The 16,375-nt window shown below is 33.0% G+C and overlaps 1 protein-coding gene across 6 annotated transcripts; it reads left to right on the forward strand.

Annotated features, from left to right (window-relative positions):
• Positions 1-378: 378 nt before the first annotated feature.
• LOC143253530 (uncharacterized) lies at positions 379-13,874 on the forward strand. 6 transcript variants are annotated; one of them, XM_076507592.1, is made up of 3 exons: positions 379-536; positions 4,361-4,633; positions 12,192-13,874. In XM_076507592.1, the coding sequence occupies exon 3, from the start codon at positions 12,243-12,245 to the stop codon at positions 12,900-12,902; it is 660 nt and encodes a 219-aa protein (XP_076363707.1). In that variant the 5' UTR covers positions 379-536; positions 4,361-4,633; positions 12,192-12,242; the 3' UTR covers positions 12,903-13,874. The 6 variants fall into 6 exon arrangements, with proteins under 6 accessions (XP_076363707.1, XP_076363698.1, XP_076363688.1 ...); XM_076507583.1 differs by lacking the exons at positions 379-536; positions 4,361-4,633 and adding an exon at positions 6,777-6,921; XM_076507573.1 differs by lacking the exons at positions 379-536; positions 4,361-4,633 and adding an exon at positions 7,219-7,691.
• The last annotated feature ends 2,501 nt before the right edge of the window (positions 13,875-16,375 follow it).

Consider the following 16,375-nt stretch of genomic DNA (forward strand, 5'->3'; position numbering starts at 1 on the left):
TATATAAAAGTATCTTTCACTTTCATTTAGTGACCATGTTATTCAGTATATAATCATTTTAACTTAAATATATGAGCTTATAGCAATCAAATGAAATCAAATAAATGATAAGGAGTTAGAAACATTCTGTGTGAGGTTGTTGTACTTTCATGTTAAAATTTAATTTAGTCATAAATAGTTAGTTTTTGGTCATAAAAATATGATTATTGTTTATTAAAATCCATGTACTGTACAAAAAAAATTCATTGTTGAATTTATTGAATTTATGTTTATATATCTATCACAAGATGGCAGCGTGATCAATAACAAAAATAAGGGAGTAGCTGCGCTTATTAAGAGCACTATATTGTGCGCCTGTAAAGTAAAGCCGTCACTTGTGTATAGTTTTCCTCTCCGCACAAAGAACTTTTGTTTAGATCGTAGCATCAAAGTCGCAAGTACGAAATCAACCCACTATTTTCTTTTTGAAATTCTATCTGTTACGCCTTGGCGTCCTTTCGACTGTGTGAGCATAGTTTTTTAAGTTACCCACCCAGGTAGTGTCTATCTGTTACACTCAATTGATGATGTTTTTTTAATTCATACACTGTATATACTGAAGCTTGGGTCTTGATTCCCAGATAAGAAAAGAATAAACTTAGCTTTTCCTCGTGTAATATATATGCTTTTTTTTAAGTGTTTAAACATACGGGAACCATTTAGCTGATGTTTGAATTAACTTTGTTCGACAAAGAGTGTGTAAAAGTAAGCAAAAACTTGAAAATATAATAAGGAAGACAGGTGTAAAAAATTATTTTCCATTTAGTGATTCTTACAGATATGTTGACTATTAAATTAAGAAATAAACATTAAAACGCATGATAATTTTTGAACTTGCGTGAGCTCCATGTTAATGACCACTGTTGGTATTTAAAGTGTATACCAAGTTATTGAAGGGCAAATTGACTAAGCTCGTGATAGAACACTGTTTAGCTGTATACATGGTTTTAAAGTGAATCCTCATTTGTTAAAATACAAATTTACCAAGCACGTGATATAACAGTGTTTAAGACTGTGCTATTTTAAAGTGAATCCTCATTTTTTGAGGGACAAATTTACCAAGCAAGTGTTAGGACAGTGTTTAGGACTGTACACGATTTTAAAGTGAATCCTCATTTCTTGAAGGAAAACTTTATCAATCATGTGATAAAACAGTGTTTAGGATTTTTCACGATTTTAAAATGAATCCTCATTCATTGGACAAATTTACCAAGCAGCTAGTCATCACCACCCACCGCCAATTGGGCTACTCTTTTACCAACGAATAGTGGGATTGATTGAGCATTATAACGCCTCCACAGCTGAAAGGGCGAGCATATTTTGGTGTGACGGGGATTTAAACTCGCGACCCTCGGATTACGAGTCGAGTGCCATAAGTACTTGGGTATGTCGGGTTCCAAGCAGGGCATAGAACAGTGTTTAGGACTGTTCACGATTTTAAAGTGAATTCTCATTTATTTAAAGCCAAATTTACCAATCATGTGATAGAACAATGTTTAGGACTGTACATAGTTTTATCCGTTACATGCTGAAGAAACGAGATCGTGTCTGATAATTTTCGTTTACGTTCTGTGATTCCTTGTAAAGCTACTTTCTTAGTCCAAGCCACGCTTTTGAAATTTCCCAACTTTTCTATCAAGTCTTTTATTTGCATAAAGTCTGAAGTTGTCTCGATAAATTCTTATACTCAGATCTCCCATGAGAAAAAGATTGCAAAACTGAGATATTAGTATAGCAAAAACAAAAAGTGTTATCTTAGAGGTAATTGTTTTTCTTTTCTCTCAAACTTATACGGTAAGTGAAAACGGCATTGTAAACCTGTCACTATTTATAAACGTAGTATTTAGTGATATCGTTTAACGCTGTTGACCCAAATATTTTTTATCTTTAAAATAAAGGTGTTATTAGTATTACTCAAAACTCCATGAGACTCAACGAAACTCGAAAATATTAGCAGAATCAAAGGAATTATTTGGTAGAGTTCAACAGCAAGATCTTTTAATAAATAAACACCAGAACTAAGTGATCTAGTCACTAAGCAGCGCTCAGTGATAAACCGTTTAACTACTGAGTTAACCTCTGTATTCAGTAGTCCAGTTCCCTGGTAGCTTTGAGTAAGGAGTTAATTTTAATATTCAATAAGTCGGTCACTCGGTAGCACTCAGTAACAAGCAGGTTAACTAGGGTTTTAGCCTCTGCATCCAGTAATTCAGAAGAGTAAAAGGAACCAGTATCTGAAACATCACAGACACCTGAAGAAACGATTTTCAAAATATCACTTATTCCGTTTTGCTAAAGACATTAAAACATGTCCTAAATTTTACGATTTTAAAACGTATTTATTCATTGTTTACAGTGATTTCCAAAACTATTCACCCCTACCAACAAATGTCAGATTTTCATGAAACACAAGTAATGTAAGCAATTTTCTTATTGAACTTGTTTTTATTTAAAACTAATGGTCAAATGTAACCCTTTTATATGTGAATGATTTTGAATATCAGCAAAACCTGCAAATGATTTATATATATAAATTGAAATTTACTGATTGTGTAAGTATTCAAACCCATGGATCAGTAATTGATGGAAGCACCTTTGGAAGCAATTGCTCCTATGAATATCTTGGGATAGATCTCTACCAGCTTTTCATAATGGGATGGTGTAATGTTTGCCAGTTCTTTCTGGCAAAATTGATTCGGTTCTGATAAGTTTGTTGGGGATCGTAGATGGACTGCAATCTTCAATCTCGCCCCGTAAATTTTCTATTGGATTCAAGTGAGGAATTTTACTGGGAATATCCAGGACATTCACTTTCTTCTTTTGAAACCACTTCAGTGGTTTTGACCTTGTGCTTCAGGTCATTGTCCCGCTGAAATATCAATTTTCAATCCTTTTTTTATTCTTGGCTGACTCAAGCAGGTTTTCCTCTAGGATTTGCTTATACTTTGTACCACCCAACTTTCTTTCAATCCTCACTAGCTTCCCAGTCCCTGCTGATGAGAAACATCCCATAATATGCTGCTGCCACCACTATGCTTGGCAGTTGGGATGGTTTTGACTGGGTGATGTGATGTGTTGGACTTATTGGGCTTACGCTAAATTTAACCCACAATTTTTGTTTTGTCTCAACAGAAAACCCTCTGCCATGTCTTCAGGGTCATTTACATGATTTACTGCAAACTTCATATCAGATTTAAGACGATTTTGTCAGTAATGGCTTCTTTCTTGTCTTTTGCTTACACAGGCCAACTTTGGGTAGGGACACTGATTTCTATATCAAACGCAGAACTTTGCAAATCTTCCAAAGTCACTGTTGGCTTCATAGTAACGTTTCTAACCACTTTTATTCTCGTCTGGCTGATTATTTTGTAAGGGAGGCCTCATCTGAGTAGTGACTGCGTGGTAGGAAGTTCATTCCACTTCTTAATGATGGACTTCACCATACTCACAAGGGGATAAAACAGTGAGGAATGTTCTTGTAACCTTCTCCTGATCTGTAGTTACCTACTACTTTATCCTGACTTGTGACTTGAATAGATCCATTTACTCTGAAGTCAAGTTAAATCTCTTTGATTACACGTAGACAGAGATCATTACACTAATTTTGTGATCGTTCAAACTAATATTTTGCAGATGAGCTGATTTAGGATTGCCGTAGCGAATGGGTTGAATACTTATGCATTCGAGTATATTATAATTTTCTTTGAAAATCTGACTTACTTACATAATATCAGCATTTTTTAGCTTTCTTAATTTGGAGTAGATTGTATAGATTCTAAATATGAAGTCCCATTTGAATGTTTCATGGTTGCAAACTAAAACGACAACAAAATATGGAAACTTTACGTAGGAGGACGAATACCTTTGAAAAGCACTGTAATAATCTACTATATCAAACAGAATTTATAGGTTACTAGTATCTTACTTTACAAGAAAATATAAAGATTGGTTATCTTTGCCATTTGAAAACGTGTAACGTCTAATCGTTACTCATACAACGGAGTTTAAAAGCTATTTGTATGTTGTTATACCAAATAAAGTTTACAAATTATGTATACCTGATAAATACATCAAACGTTTAAGGGAAATCAGTACCAGCAGTGCTTTACTACATATATACAAAAAACAACAACATAGTTTAAAGGATGTGCCTATACTTCCTTACAACGGTTTAAAGATTGTCAGTGCCTTATTACACGAAATAGTTTAAAAAGTATCATTTCACAGTTACGTATAACAGAGTTTATAGGTTATCAGCGTCTTACTTTATACAACAGAATTTTGAATTGTATTGATATACCTACCTTATCTCACTTAACAGGGGAAGAAGGCTAAAACACAGTTTAGATGTTTCCAGTATCTACCAAACAATTGATGTTGATGTTAGATGTTTCCAGTACCTGCCAAATAACTGATGTTAGATGTTTCCAGTATCTACCAAACAACTGATGTTAGATGTTTCCAGTATCTACCAAAGAACTGATGTTAGATGTTTCCAGTATCTGCCAAACAACTGATGTTAGATGTTTCCAGTATCCACCAAATAAAATAATTTATATGTTCTTACTATACTTCTAAAGAACAGAGTTTGGAGGTTCGTAGTACTTTACCAAATAATGTAATTTAGATGTTTTCAGAGCTTTATAATACATGACCAAACAATAGAGTTTAACTGTTTATAGTACCCTACCAAACACTATAATTTAGATACTCTCAGTACAATACCAGGTAAAGGTGTATAGAGATTCTCAGTACAATACCAGGTAACAATGTTTATAGGTTCTCAGTACAAAAGCAGGCAATAATGTTTAGAGATTTTCAGTACAATACAAATCGACAGTGTGTGGAAGTTCTCAGTAACCAAATAATAAAGTTTAGAGGTTGTAAATATCCTACCATACCGCAGAGACCGAAGGATAAAAGAACCCTTGCGTACCAAAGAAGCTGAATGAAAACTTTAAACTTTTCCCTTATATATTATACATACATTAAAACATTCTCGTCGTTTATTCATTATGTTATGAAAGTGGTTTCTCAAATCATCCTGGATTAAATGTTTCATCAGACGAAACATAAGTTTTGTTCTAATCGAAGCAAAGGGAATGACTAGTTTAGAAGTATTTCTCTTCGTTATGATTTAATAGTAATAGTTTAAGAAACTCAACTGCATTCAAGGAAAAACCCGGAGTTTAAAAATTTATTAACAACATAAGTATTTGGTGAAGAGAAAAACTACACGTATTTCTCTTCTTGTCGTGAACAAGGAAAACGACCAACAAAATATTACTTGGTTAAAAAAAAAAAAGAAGCGAGGTGGTGCTAAATATTGCTAGGCAACAATTATGAATTTCCACGAATTTAGGAAGGGTTAGGCATTTCACATAAAAGGTTGGTTCAGCTTCCTTCCGCATGTGTTGACATGCACACATTGCAATATTCTATGTTGATATGATTACAGTAAACGAAATTAGAAAGAAAAAGTATTTATTTTTATATATGCGTATCAGTGTTTGTATTCTGTGTTAAGTTTTTGCTGTGTCGTAGTGTGGTTGAGATAAACTACTATTTCTATGGATATTTATGTATTACTGTTGAGATACAGCTGTGTTTATATCAGATGTGCACGTATATCATTGCACTGTTAAGGCAGAACTATTTTTATTATAACTTAATTTGTATATTATATTTTTGAACTACATAGAGATTTGTTACAGTTTTACTTATATTTTGTACCTTTATTACATGTGTACTTAATTTGTGAAATACGTTCTGTCTCTTCTTACTATTACTTTTATTGTTTATTATTTTGTGTACTTTATAATGATCATATCAGTGATGAAATGTCTTACCTCTTCTGAAAACTAATCTTCCTTACTGCAAAAGCTGTACAGTTTTATAAAATACACTTTAATCAGTGAGTGAACTCAAAACGAAACAAACTGTTGTTTCTATTGGTTAGTATTTTCGTCTTACTGTCAACCTTTACTATGTTATTTAGTTGGATACAACTTCGTGTGTTGAGCTACTCCTCTTATCACTTAATTTTTATGCCAGTTGGAGAACAAAATACGATTTAATTGTAGTAATAAATAACCTTAAAATACCATTTTTTATTTTTTTCTCTTCTGTAAGTGTATACTCAAGGTTTCACTTTATACCTTATTCAGGAACGGTCCATTAAATACATACTGTAACTAACAGTATAAAGCTTCAATCCATTTTAAATTGTTAATATTTATTTAAAAAAAACAGTTTTAACAGAGTGGAGTAAGAATTTTAATTAGGTGTATTAGCTATCAATTATTTATTTAATGAAAGATCTAAAAATGCAGGTTAATGTGTCACAGGTAGCGACATCTGTTTGATTAAACAGTTTGCGCCTTGGAAAGTTACAACCTGGAAATAAAAGTACACTTCGAAATGAAAGATTTTGAACTTTAACCGTAAGCCATTCCGAAAATGTAGAATAAGCGCTTTTCAGCAAAAATACTGCACAAAAGAGTAAAGAATGATCGTTAGCTTGTATCTGTCTTATATTTACAAAATGACCAATTATATCAGTTATGAAAACAAACTTCAAATAAATTAAACATTGTTATACCTCATTTTATGAAAAGTATTAGCAACGCAAGTTGTATTACTAATACGGAATACACAAGGTCTTCTAAATGAGTTGGCTTGAGATGGGGGAGTATCGAATAGACAAAAATTGAGGAGCTATATTGTATCTCTTGTAGGCACACGTATTGGAAACGGAACAGGTCGTTGGGTGAGAGAGCTAAAGGATACAGCCGTGTGATGTTTTGGGGTAGCTTCAGTCCTAGCAATATCCCCATCTATACCGCCACCCCTACGTAATACGTCTTTCCTAAGTTATGTCAGGTGAATATAATGATAACAACTTTATATTTTATAAAACAAATCTCAGCAAATAGCCCGATGTGGCTTTACTATAAGAAAAAAACACACATAAAACAAATATATTAAGAAGTTTAATAATCACGGAGAATACTACATTATATTATGATAACTATATTATACCCAACAACAACAGTGGTTTAACTTGCTCGTCATAACGTTTCTTGGAATTATTTCGGAGTGTTATTAACAGTGAGTTACATATATATTGCTCAGCGATGCCTTTTGATTAAGCCACAAATGTCTAAAAAAACCGAATGACATCATCAGATATGACGTCATGTCTTTCGGCGTCTTCTTTACTTCCTGTGCTACGTGTAGTCAGGCTGAGCCACACAAAGTGGTTTGTCCACTGTAAGTGTCTACATTCCATACATTCTGTCAACAGGTGAAAATTGAGTTACTCAGCGAGTATAGGGACTACAGTGTACAACTGTTTTCGTTAATAGTTTTCGGGATTCCTGGTCATCAAAGTTTGTGTAAAAGTTTGAAGAATTCGAGTTTGTTATTTTTCCAACTTCTGCAATTTTGTTCACTCAGTAAAGTAAAGGTAAGCCTGTAAAGAAACGCTTTACATGAAGATACAAATGTAATGTTTTTACATTTTTAGTTAGTAGTCCTAGATGTCACTGTGTGTCCATGGACGTGGACAACAGACTAAAAAATAGCTCAAGAAACTGCTGTAATACCTTGTATGTCAGCCTATCGGGAAGAGCATAGAAAACGTTCATTAGGTAAACACTATTATATATCACAGAAACCACGTTTCCTAGACTTAACCGTTTCTTAAGTAGTCTTCAGTTTGGTTCGGATAGTTACAATAGGAATTAAATACTTTCTGAAAATGACGTTATTAATAAAATAACTTTTATTTTATAAAAGTCATGAAGTTCAATCATACGTTAAGAACCAGTGTACTTAGTTTTTTTTCTTACGCGATAAATCAGGAAAGGAGTAACCATTGAAATTCCGCTAGAGTAAGAACCTGGTAAACTTGAAATACTGAAAAAAACAGGAGTAAAATTATCTGTTAACCGATATTAACAGGTAAAGTTAATATCAACATTTTGAACTAGGAACGTAAATAATAAGGATAATTGTTTTATACAAATACTTAAACGTAGGAAAGAGTTAGATTATAAGTTAGATAACAGGATCAGTTTTTAACCGATTCTCATCGAGACATTCCAGTGCCGCGGAGATATTGATGTGTAAGATTTTGTTTACAGGTCTTAAGAGAATGGTCAAATCGTAAAAATAACTCATTCATGGGCTATTCCTCTTTTGACCAGCAGTCATAAAAATGTTTCATTTCGTTTACTTGTTTGTTTGTTTTTGAATTTCGCGCAAAGCTACTCAAGGGCTATCTGTGCCAGCCGTGCCTAATTTAGCAGTGTAAGACTAGAGGGACGGCAGCTAGTCATCATCACCCACCGCCAACTCTTGGGCTACTCTTTTACCAACGAATAGTGGGATTGATCTTCACATTATAACTCCCCCACGGCTTAAAGGTGCGAGCATGTTTGGTACGACGGGATTCGAACCTGCGATTCTCAGATTACTGTAACCCACCTGGCCATGCCGGGTCGTTCTTTTCGTTACTAATAATATTTAATTATTCGTTTCTTATTTTCTGTATATATAAATGTCTTAACTGTTTATTAATTAAATGGAACAATAAGTGTGTGGATGGGATAGTGGCAGTTTTGTTGTCCATTATGAGATAAAGAAAGTAGCGATAAAGCCAAAATCTTCATCGGAATTTCTTTTGAGGTCATCAAAGTCTGAAAGATATACATCGTATGTTCATAACGTAATCCAATACTATATTTTGTGGCGCCATCTAGGGTAAAAAACCATTGACTAGACATCAAGAAATATTAACATGCAATTTTACGATTACATGGCATCCGTTTCTATTTGTGATCTTAGCCGTGGCGAAGGATTCATTTCAATATTTTGCTGAAAACAGGACATCAATCTTCAAAACAAGAACTTGTCGTTTATCAATCATGGACTTCAAGAAATTATAAATCATGTATATATATTTATTATCAAAGCTGTCTTTATGTAGCGACGAATCTATCCATGAAACCGAAGTTAACAACATGTGGGTGGTGAGCTTAGGTCAGGCGGATGTTAGGTTTAGTTCAAGGGTGAATAAAACTTGTATCTGTATTTATTCAGATTACATCAATATTATTAATTGTATTGACGCCCGTTTGTCGAATGAATCGTCAGGGAGCGCCGTTAGACCTCCTCTTGTTTATCAAAAGTAACTTAAATAAAGTAATATGGATAGCTAGTTTGTTTAACATTCGTTGTATGAGTAATAGCGAAGGAATGACTAGATCTGTGAATTAATATTTTCCTGTAATATATGCTGTAGGTGTAGAAGGTAAGATCGTTTGATTTAATGTGTTAGGTGATTTTGAGTCTAATTTCTCACTCTTAAAACTAGTTGTTGTTCTTTTTTTTCTGTTAGGTCAGTGCGTCGTTATTTCGTATTTGTAAAGTTTTTTTTGTTTGTTTTCATGGTGCCAACGAAATTTCCTCTGACCAGTTTTGAACATTTTTTTTGTACTGTACAAATTTCTAAACAGCTTGCTAAGATAGCTTTTCTCTTTTTTTAATTTACGACCTTTAACACAATTTCCTACAAGTCTTCTTAACACTTCATTATATGTACTTTCAAGTTTTGTAACTGACTCTTTTAGTTCATTAAGTTACAATTCTAACACAGTTTTTCTACGTCTTCTACTCATTGCGGATGGATGAATGCATTTCCAAGTCGTTAATCTAGGTTTCTCTGTTTAATTGCTCAATAATAACATTTTTCTTCATATCTTCCTGACACCATCGATAAGTGTTTTTTCCAAACTGTTAAGTCAGATATCTTTGTTTTATTATTTAATCTTAACACAGTTTTCTCCACATTATCTTGACGCCACAAATGTCTACTCTTCCAGACTGTCAAGCCAAATATCTCGGTTTTGTTGTTTAATCTAAAAGCAGTTTTTTCTTCTCAGATATTTTTTGGATACTTTGATGGTTGTTCTTCCACCTTGCTCTTGTTTTCTTCAAGGTTCTCTGAATGTCTGGATAATTGTATGGTTACAACTATATGTATGTATGTATAAATCTGTTTTTTTTTTCCACCACAGAGTCAGACCTTGACATAAAACACATGTTCGTAAAGCTATTATTATGGTAACTTTACACATTCAAGTTTGGATATCAATGTATGTCTTTGTTGTTTTATTTCAGCCAATCGTAAGTAAAGAGAGCTAGTGACGAGTGAAAGATGAAATAGAAATAAGACTTCAATTTATCTGCTCTATTAACAGATAGTGTAGTGATGTGAATGGTATATTTTACTTTATTTTTCATTAGCACTCGTACATTTCTACTGTGGACGTTTATATTTTTATCCTTTTTTTTTGCGTATCTGCATATTTCCAGTATTTGCTGAGAGATACAGGATACATTATGGTACAATCGAAGGTTGCAGGGCGTCTAGCAGAGAACAAAACTAATTACGAATGCTTATAGGTAATTCACGTAAAACCAACGTAAATTAAAAGTATAGTTTATTATCACGTGGTAAAATCGATATTATACCACTATTAAGAATAATTATTTTCGTTTATAGTTAGACTCAAAACCAACTTAGACTTATCTGTGCTGTGGCCACCGCGAGTATCGAAACCAGATTTTTAATGTTGTAAGTCTTCAAGTATACCGATGATTTACCATGGGGCTAAGATAATTGACTCACAATTCATCTGTTTTGCGTTATACGTAAGCAAGTTAATATATGATTACATACAATAATATATTTATATTATAAAATTCACATTTTATTATATGAACCTGTTGTAAGAGATGAATAATTATATGCTTTGACACAATCTTTGGATATCCAACAGTGAAATGTATTTCTTCTAATGTTAAACGATCCTTACGTGAGACTACGAAGAGATAGATATGGATAAAAATAAATTTAAACATTATTTATTTTTAGAAATAACGAATATGTTAGCTAGTTAAGTGTATTTGATATAAATTCAGTAGTTTATTGATTGAAGAAAGTAATTTCATTGGTGGATAAGATCTGGTCGGAAATTTATTTGTTACTCTATAAATTAGTGTTATTTACTGTGTGCTTATGAGGTGTGGTTTTATTTATAAACGTTAGGGAAATGAAAACATTTTTTATCAAAATACAACGAAAGAGAAATATATACCTGCTTTATGCTAGTAAGCCAATGAAATAAAAGGTAATACCCTACTGAGAAAACGACGACAAAAACAAGATGCTTATATGCAACTATGTTGTCGTACTGCCACGAATCGATTAGCAACATAACGTTTTTGTTTTGTTTTTTGTATCGTCTGTAATATTTCGGGTTGTTGAATGTGAAGAGTAAAAAAGGTGGAACTCCCCAGTGGCACAGCGGCGTGTTTGCGGATCTACAACGCTAGAAACCGGATTTCGATACCAGTGGTGGGCAGAGCACAGATAGCCTATTGTAGAGCTTTGTACTTAACTTCAAAACAAAAGAAAAAAGAGAGACAAAGAGAAGACCATTATACCAAGTTGCATATTTTCAAACACTCTTTGTACGTGACTGTACATTTTCCTGAATTTTCTGTAATATTCCTTTTATTTTATATTTGTTATATACAGTTTAAATGTTATTCTAAAATTTAAAATGAAAAGTGTCACTTTACAGTCGTGAAGTATATATTTTTCAGACACACAATCTGAGTTAGGAACGAAAGTGTTGTGTAACTGCAATACAAAATTTTTGGAACTTATTGGTTTGTGCAGTTAATAAAACGCGCTAAAGAATACGTCATTTGCAGCTTTATGTTCACGAAAGAGCGTAGGTACATCATACGTCAGAGCAGATCGTTTCGCTGGTTCTTTCGCAAAAGCTAACCCTAAGTAGACGACACGTCTAACTGTTGCAAGCTCTTTTTAAGAAAAAAATGTTAACAATATCAACAACTACTTAAAAAAATGACAACTTTGTTCACCGTTGTGATATATGTTCATTCCAGACTATTTACTGTACACATTTGAATAATTCTTGGCGTGCCACGTGGTGGGTGTTACCTTACTAGTCATTATAGATGTAATTTTTTTTTCAGTGTTTAGATAAAATACATATTCATTTGATAAAAATACGAGACTCTTATAAATGTTTCTTCATTTTATCACTTCACAGGATCTTTGGACGGTGTAGTTGGTGTAATTAAAAACAAAAGTTCTGGTTGAGATGAAAAATCCCCCGTTACCTGGCATGGAGCGATTGAAGTTGAAAACAGAAAAAGATATCATTCCGGCTGATACGGTTATTACGCATGAGCAAGACGGAAATTCCCGTTTCACAAAAGAGCAGATCTTTAGTCAAAGCTGTTCTACAATTACGTTATTGCCGGAGAAAAGATACAAAAAAAGAATACCATTTCTGCCCATAAGTTCCAGGCGGACATCTCGTGTACTAAACAATAGTGACTTAGAACTGAGTGTGGAAAGTTTGTGCTTGAGCATCGATGAAAACTCTTCTGTAGATGTCGCATCACCCCAGTTGTTGCCTCTAACAACTAACCGGAAGAGAGATGTTGCTTACTCTACTACCTCTAAACGAATCTCGCTTCCAGTGACTGGTAGTTTACGCATGTACGCATCACACCTGAAATCATTGGGTATCAATCAGGCTTTATCTGATGTTCATTTATTCTCGGGTGGTGTCATAGAATGTCCTGTTGACGAGTCTCTGCACCAGACGCCTCTTAAGCCGTCAGACCTTCAGAGTGAAGAATATGATTGGATTAATTCAAGATCATCCACCTGCTCCTCAAGCATGTCGTCATCATTACAAAGTTCGTACAACAGTGAAGAAGAGATTTGGTTATCGAGAAAACAGTCAGTGTAACATGTTTGAAGTTCGATGGTGGTATTCGCACAAAAGCACTAACATGACAATCAAATGCAAAGTGATATCATAACATATTTCAGAGTTGTAAATATTCTGATAGTATATCATAATTTAAACACTCATTCATCTAGTACTGAAACCCTACATCGTGAACATCCAGAGAACTGGAACTATGAGTAATTTCGAACTATCTGTGTAATTCTCCTGCTAGACTACAGTTGAATATAATTATTGTATGGGTAATGGAAAGAGTTATTTTCTGGGTTCATTAAAAACTTGAACCATCAATTGTTATTCTGTATATGGAGACACAAGCTTACGTTTCTTAATTTTTGTCACGTTATTAAAAGTTAATAGTTTGATGTAATATTTTTTTCTCAGTTTTTGGTTTTTATTTTTAGTTATTTGAAGTTCCATGATTTCTGTAGATTATAAAGAACGTTTTAAAGTACAGATGGAAAATAAAAATCACATTTCGATCAAAAGCCTTCAAAAATCAAGTGGAAACTTTTGAACTTTAGTTTAAATACACGAAGCTCAAACTTTAAAACAGAGATCTTATCACAAATATGTAAACAACGAAGTAGAAAAGTGAAAATAATAATACAAACATCCCTCAGGTATGTATTTTAAATTATGTTGTACTGAACGTGCTGTAACCGATAACAATATTTTCAGAAGTAATCAAATTTTGTGCATTTTCTGTGTGATTGAAAATTAAACTTTCACAATAATATATTTTCTTTATATATGTAAAAACATCTTAAAGCGTGTTGCTACGTTTGAAGTTGAGACTTTTAAAGAAATGTTTTAATACGTATTCTGGGGTGTAAAATCATCTGGTGGCGACATGTTAACAATTTCGTACAATTATTTTTGTTCTTGAAACTGGTGTTATCTATTAAATTTGTATTTTGTACTTTTGTATTTTGAATTTTAACAGTTCTAATAAAATATCGTTTAAGTGCTTATAATAGTGTCTTTTAAGTTATTGATTAGCCAAGGATGAAAATCTAATGCACTATTGCAGAAAACCAATCCTAGGTAAAAAACCTAACATTATAATTCTTAATATATGCTGAATAATACAATCGTCACCCTGTGGAACGACGTTAAGTTTATTAACCTACGCTGAAATCCAAGGTTCCTTTCCTTTTGGTAGACACAGCAGATAGTTCTAACACACGGAATAATACAATCAACTTTATTGGTGTGTGTGTGTGTGTGTATATACGATAAAGCATGTAAACTGATACATAGCGGTTAACAGAAAACAAAGATCAACCAACACGAAGGGTTTCTACTGGAGCTCTATTTCTTAACTTATATATTTCTCTAATTCTACATTGTTTTTCTTCGTATATTTTCTTTACCTATTTACTTACGTCTTCATCTAAAAATATAAATAAGACAACAAATATAGAAAAAAAATTACAGAAATATAGAAAAACCATAGAGATAGATAAGGATATAAATTAAGTAAATAAAAACGTAACACAAAACGTAATAACAAAATACAAAATCACAACCAGGTTAACTTCAGTTAAAAACCTAATGTTTAATAAACAAAACATAATGTAAAAGTATTTTGCTGTTATCCTACCAACATGGATAATAACAAAGTTTTTACACTAAAAGGAAAACTGCTTGAAGTGTTTACAAAAACACCTATGAATATTTTGTACAGACACTGAAATCTCCAACAGCATGTTTTTCTTCCTCTTGCCTTCCAGTGGCACAGCAGCATGTCTGCAGACTTACAACATTAGAAGCTGGGTTTCGATACACGTAGGGTGGGTAAAGCACAGATAGAACATTATGTAGCTTTGTGTCTAACTACAAACAAACAATTCTTTCTCTATTTTCAAAGGCTTTACTAGGTTGTTGACTGTTTTTGTATTGTATGTAGTTTCCGTTTTTTTCGTCATTCATTGCAAGCTTGCTATCCCCTATGTTAGGGTGTTATAATATGTAAAAGGGTAAGTATATTAAAACAGAAGTCCCCCTGCTGGGACAATGGTAAGTCTACGGATTTACAACGCTAAAAGTAGGGGTTCGATCATAGCAGATAGTCCGATGTGACTTTGTTATAAGAAGAATATAAAAGTACACCCAGACTTTAATTGCGTTAATAATGAAAAGTAACTTTTTGTCAGTCAGCCAGAAAATTTGTGATACAAATACAAAATAGTGCAATATTATAAATTTTATTCTAGTCTCATGAAGCTAATATTATAAAGAAAAACCAATAGGTGACACTACTTACCACAGAAAATTTGTTTTTAGCTTTTTATTTATTTATTTTTATTAAGAAGCGTAAAGCTACACAATGAGCTAACTGATGCGTCGTACAGAAACCCACATTTAATAATAGGGCAAAGTGTGATAACATTATTTAATGTGATGAACAGTTCACATGGAAAAAACAAAAGAAAAACTACCAATCAGAATAAATATATAATGATTGTTTGTTTTATTTTTGAATTTTGCCCAAAGCTACAGGTAGCTATCTGAGCTAGCCGTCCCTAACTTAGCAGTGCAAGACTAGAATGAAAGCAGCTAGTCATTACCACCCATCTTTAACTCTTGAGGTGCTCTTTTACTAACGAATAGTGGGATTGGTCGTAACTTTATAACGCACACACGACTGAATGAGCAAGCATGTTTGGTGGGATGGGGATTCGAACCCACATAGTTCAGATTACGCCCTAACCACCTGGCCATGCCGGGCCCATAACAAATGAATTCTTATTTCAATTTTTCAACGATAAAACTAAATTAACTTCGTCTGTGTTAGTTAGTTAGACTGTATATCACATCCACCATGTTTCGTTAAAGATTGAAGAAAAATACCTTGCATCATTGTATATCACATCCACGATGTTTCGTTAAAGATAGAATATTACCTTATTTCACTGTATATCACAATCATTATGTTTTGTTAAAGATTGAAGAATACTTTGTATCACTGTATATCACATCCACTATGTTTCGTTAAAGATAGAATATTACCTTATTTCACTGTATATCACAATCATTATGTTTTGTTAAAGATTCAAGAATACCTTGTGTCACTGTATATCACATCCACTATATTTTGTTAAAGTGTATTACTGTTTAGTGAAAGATTATGTTGAAATAGTGATATTATACAGAAGACTGACGTCAAAAACAAACAGATGTAGAAATAATACCGTTTGTTTGTTTTTTAAGCATTGATTTTGTTTTGAATTTTTAACGAAACGTAGTGAATGTGATATAGAGTGACAAAAGGTATTCTTGAATTTTTAACGAAACGTAGTGGATGTGATATACAGTGATATAAGGTATTCTTCTTCTTCAATCTTTAACGAAACATAATGTATGTGATATACAGTGATATAAGGTATTCATCTTCTTCAATCTTTAACGAAACATAGTGATTGTGATATACAGTATTTCACTCCCGTCTTTTCCAAAACGTTATTTTT

Source organism: Tachypleus tridentatus, chromosome 1, assembly GCF_004210375.1.
Source record: "Tachypleus tridentatus isolate NWPU-2018 chromosome 1, ASM421037v1, whole genome shotgun sequence".
Taxonomy (NCBI): Eukaryota; Metazoa; Arthropoda; class Merostomata; order Xiphosura; family Limulidae; genus Tachypleus; species Tachypleus tridentatus.

What these genes read in the sequence shown, in the direction of transcription:
- LOC143253530 (XM_076507592.1), top strand. Translation starts at nt 12,243, where the DNA reads ATGAAAAATCCCCCGTTACCTGGCATGGAGCGATTGAAGTTGAAAACA.